Genomic DNA, 5,213 nt, shown 5'->3' on the forward strand with positions numbered 1-5,213 from the left:
ACGATTCATCCCACAACTGAATCCAGTGATTATTGGAATCTTGAGCCGAAATTTGAATTACGCTTCCAGGATTACATATTTCGTAAATACAGACTCTGATTGGATATACAGCTTCATGAAACTCGATATCTTTAAATAGGAAATATTACTATATTTACTCTCTTCTCAGCAAAAACGTATCTTCCTTAACAATATCTTATTTATCGATTGAAATATTACATACCAATATATCTTTTTTCGCTCGTCCTATCATCATCGCTTGGTATGAGCCCATCAATGGGTCTCATGAAATCTTTGTTTTGCCACGGAGATATTGAAACACCAGTACCATCCTTTATCCTCTATATTAGAAAATCAAAATTGTCAAATAGTAGAAAATCTTGTAACATAAATATATAGCGATTACTTTGTACAGGACTATATAACAGAGGTAGTACCAGAAAATACACGTACTTCCATATCACAAAAGGGGATTGGTAAATGAAATGGTTGTCCGTAATTTTGAAATTTGGGTGGTCCAATTATGTCAGGGGCAGTATGGAATATGCTAAGACTCCTGTGGTCCACGGCAACAAATCTTTTCTTCACAAATTGATAAATGAAGTCAACACTATCCTCTTCTCCTACGGATACTCTGCCGACATAGGGATATTGACTACAACTCTCGCAATATAAAGATTTATTGTGGGTTGTCATATTGTCTCTCTAAAAAAAGACAAAAAATATGAAGAATAATAATAATCCTTTCTTTTTTAGCATGTGCTAAAATGCATTATAATATCATATATATTTATAATTATAGCATTAAGATTTGCGACGCTTTTTTCCCCGGTCTCGCTATCCGGAGAAGGGCTATCGAGGATTATGTTCCCCGACGCGACTCCACTAGACAAACCTGGGCGCCAGGCGCGGACAACCGCGCCACCGAACACGATACTTTAATATTTCCTGGCACAATATCTCAGGACGTGGCTTTGAACCGGAGGGAATTCGGAGAAAGGGCGACGCAATTAATCACACATATAAGTAATATGACAAAATAAAGAATATATTTGCAATCATTCGAGAATATTAAATAATGAGTCAGGTATAACTAAGTGACGAATATACGGGAAGCAAATGAACACGTCGATACGATACTTAATAATTAGCGCCGCGGAAAGGGCGGACGCCGGGACTCACGCTAGTGCACCGACGAACGTACGATCGCCTCGAGATAACGCGATTCGGCAATAACGACGTAAATGGCACGCAGCCGCTCGACAAATGTTCCTCGTGACTCTAACTCGACGATTCTGCACGGATCAAATAGGTAACGCGACTCAGTTCATGCACGGTAACGTAGTTCGCATGACTGAGGTAACAGAACGAATGCAATGGAACGAATACTTTACAACGGTAATAATCGCCACTTAACACAACGCAGAACGGGCAATTCACGACGCAAGGTAACGCGGTACCTCGCAACAAACACACTTAACGCCACGCAGCAACCCGCACTTTACACAACGAATTGACAACGACACTCGGGGCCTCACGATCCCATCCACGCGAAATCCGGCACGTCTCGCGGACGATCCCGCGGTCGACCACGCGAATCCCGCCTCCTACGAAGCCCGGCGATTCCGCGGCGCCACGCCGATCCCGACCATTATCGCCAGCACTAAAGTTCTCGGTCTCGACGACCCGAGTGCGTGTCCTCACAATGACGGGGCCGAGCGCCCTACAAAATACTTGACCGCTCGACTCCCGCCTCCATCCCACGACTCGCGATGTCCCCGACGCGATCTCTCTCACGCCACGCACGACGCGACCGTCATCCGGACACGCGTTTCCTCAACGCGAATATTCTCGCCGCACGACTGTCGGCCGTGGCGAGGATCCCGGGGAGGGCCTCCACGGTCTCTACTTACTGGAAGGCGTGCTCTTGGCGGGGCCCCGGCTCGGATCTCGACCGATTCTCTCTACCCGGGGAACGTCCGATCGGATGGCACTCGGCGACAGGCGCTTCTCACTAGGCGCTACAATCCCGGGGCCGGCGCCGCCTCGATCACTCCTCCAAATTAACGAGGAGACGCCAGGGTGGTGACCTTACAATTCTGAAGATCACTAGCTTCCGGGTTGTCCAGGCCGGGTGACTCGGAGATGCGCTCCCTACGCCGCGTGGCACGACAGTGAATCATGGCGGGGTCGTCGGGCCGGTCGGGGTCGGGCCCGTGAAGCCGCGCCGGCTCCCCGCGCCTGCGCCTTAGCTCGCTGGCCGCGCGCCCTTCATTCCGGATGTCGTTCCCGATAGCCAGCGCCGTCTTCTCGTGTGGCGCTGCTCGACTTTCTTCGCCTCGGCGCGGCCTCTTCGAAACAATCTGGCTGTCCGGGCCACGATTAGGGTGCATCCCGATGGAGAAGGAATAGCGGAACGGAACAGGGGACCTATTATGGAGTTCGGAATGGATTCCGATCGGAATTGTTCAGTTATTTCCTAGATTTCTATTGTCTTTTCTAGGGAAAACGGAATAATTCCGATCGGAATCCATTCCGAACAAGTCCAGAATAGGTCCCCAGTAACGGAAAAGAGACATGATGGGGGTTAACCAATCAGAGTAGTTCCGTTTCAATTCCGTTCCGTGTTATAATGAGTGGTTTCCCCATGGCACGGAGCTGTTACGGAACGGAAAAGAAACGGAAAAATTTGTAACCTACTATCCTGTCGAAAGTTTGCGAATAAGTGCTTGGCAGTGGATCGATCGCTTTGCAACATATTTTTGCAAATAAAGAGCAATATGTCGTCATTGGTAGATAATATATGTGAAAATAAGCTTTCCTTCAGATTTACCGAAAATAAAATATATATGTTAAAATTCTATGTTAATATGTTAATGCGTTATATGTTATATGTTAATATAAAATTATACTGAAGAAAGAAGACATTGTCAAGGAGACAGCAACAATTTAATTAATGAAATGGCAAATAATGATTCCTTAATTTTATATTAACATATAATATATAACATATAACATATAATGCATTAACGCGTTAAATGTTAAAATCCTATGTTAATATGTTAATGCTAATTAACCGAATGTAATATATTTTATTAATTACAGAAATTCAAAAATGTGGATATTGTGGCTGGATTGTTTGGTTTTATAAAAACGGACTTTCACATCCTTTTTGCTTAGCAAATCATACAGAATTAATAATGGATAAAGATCGAAATCTCGAAAGCAAATAAGCGATCGATCCACTGCCAAGCACTTATTTAATAATTTTATTATATGTTAATATTAAATTAAGGAATCATTATTTGCCATTTCATTAATTAAATTGTTGCTGTCTTCTTGACGATATCTTCTTTCTTCAGTAATTTTATATTAACATATAACATATAACGCATTAACATTTTAACATAGGATTTTAACATATATATTTTATTTTCACATATAATACCTACCAATGACGACATATTGCTCTTTATTTGCAAAAATATGTTGTAAAGCGATCGATCCACTGCCAAGCACTTATTCGCAAACATTCGACAGGATAGATTACAAATTTTTCCGTTTCTTTTCCGTTCCGTAACAGCTCCGTGCCATGGGGAACCCACGACCTTACTAAACGCTTCAATCGCTTTTATTCCAACCATAGACGTTGATTCCAACGCTTTCATAGGACCGGTCAATGAATACTATTGAAGTTACAAACGCTAACCGAGGGATACGGTCAAAGTGGCGCTACAAACGCTCCTAAAGTTAACTGTTGGAATAACAATACTACATTGCAATAGACTAATAATAAATAGAAAATGGATAGAAGAAAGAAGATAATAATATTAATGTGCGTTAATGAATTTTTCAAACCACTTTCATACTTAGATGACGAAGATGAAGATCTTGTAATAGAAAGTCCTACAAAAAGTCAAAATCGAAAAGTAGAAGGTTATGTCGAGCACATAATACCATCGTTCAGCAGTGAACATTTTAAATCGCATTTTCGGTATTAATATTATTATTATATCTAATTTGTTTTGTTTATATACTATCAAATAAAATACTTAAATTCTAAAATGTTTACATATAATGATACTTTAAAATTGAATGTTACTAGTATTCGACCTTCAACATTTGAGTATATTTTAAATGAAATTGGAGAAAGGCTTCATGGCCCAAGTAATGGAATTGAAATAGTATCACCAGAAAAGCAGCTCTTAGTAGCTCTATGGCGTTTTGCGACACCAGATTCATATAGGTGAGTATATATTTATTTTTATAGTTATTGCCATTGAATGTTAATATTATATATATAACAATATTCTTTCCTTTTTCAGATCAATAATTCAAAGGTTTAATATTAGTAAAGGTACAGGAATAACAGCTGTACGCCGTGTTGCTAAAGCACTATGTGAACTCTCACAAAGATACATATTATTGTGGCCTAATGAAGATGACTTTGAGGATGTTGTTTATGGCTTTTCTCGTGCACGTGGTTTTCCTGGTACTATAGGGGCCATAAATGGTACGCATATAAATATTCCTGCACCAAAAGAAAGTCCAGAAGCATATATAAATTGAAAGGGTCGTCATTTGATGCAACTCCAGGTAATGTTCTAATACTTTTATTTATACTAATTATTTATGGGTGCTTTCTATGTATACTGACACAAGTCTACACAAGTATCGTTCTGCCTTTGTTACTCATCATAGGAGCTTTCCATCTAGCGACACAAATCGACACAAGTATTATTCTGTCTTTATTACTCATTGAATATTGAAGAAAGAATGATACTTGGGTCGACTTGTGTTGCTAGTTGAAAAGCTCTCTACATGTAAAAACGGAATAACGTTTGTGTCGACTTGTGTCACTAAATAGAAGCACTCTATCTTGTGCTTGCTTTCACATTAGAACTACGTTTGTCTTATTTTCAATATCGCCATTCCGTTAAACATTAAATTTTACTTCATCAAGGTTAAGAGCAGTTTGATACTATCAAGCACAGTATCAGGTTTCTCTTAACTGTAATGAAATTAACTAAAACGTTGGTATCACGAAACGTTGGTATGAAAGTGACACACATGCAACTCCAACTTAGAAATCATGCACAAGAATTTGTACAATCGAATTACGAATGTATTAATAAGTATCATATATGTATTAATTGTATTATTTGCTCAGAAATTATCATGTCATATTTGTTGAAGGATATTATTACATTTAT

General features: G+C 40.0%; 1 protein-coding gene and 1 long non-coding RNA gene across 2 annotated transcripts; one reads left to right on the top strand and one right to left on the bottom strand.

The window, feature by feature from the left end:
* Positions 1-14: 14 nt before the first annotated feature.
* Positions 15-2,077, bottom strand: LOC112453713 (the record flags this gene model as incomplete). Its single annotated transcript, XM_025014619.1, has 4 exons — positions 1,914-2,077; positions 454-705; positions 224-341; positions 15-129 (listed from the first exon to the last, which is right to left on the bottom strand). Coding segments are annotated over exons 2-4 (476 nt in total), but the record flags the coding sequence as incomplete, so codon positions are not given.
* Positions 2,078-3,917: 1,840 nt separating this feature from the next.
* On the top strand, positions 3,918-4,525 carry LOC112453712. Its single transcript, XR_003040645.1, has 3 exons — positions 3,918-3,994; positions 4,106-4,246; positions 4,326-4,525. It is a non-coding gene; the product is annotated as an uncharacterized LOC112453712 (long non-coding RNA).
* Positions 4,526-5,213: the final 688 nt, after the last annotated feature.

This window comes from Temnothorax curvispinosus, unplaced genomic scaffold (assembly GCF_003070985.1).
Source record: "Temnothorax curvispinosus isolate PA1 unplaced genomic scaffold, ASM307098v1 QBEX01004624.1, whole genome shotgun sequence".
Taxonomy (NCBI): Eukaryota; Metazoa; Arthropoda; class Insecta; order Hymenoptera; family Formicidae; genus Temnothorax; species Temnothorax curvispinosus.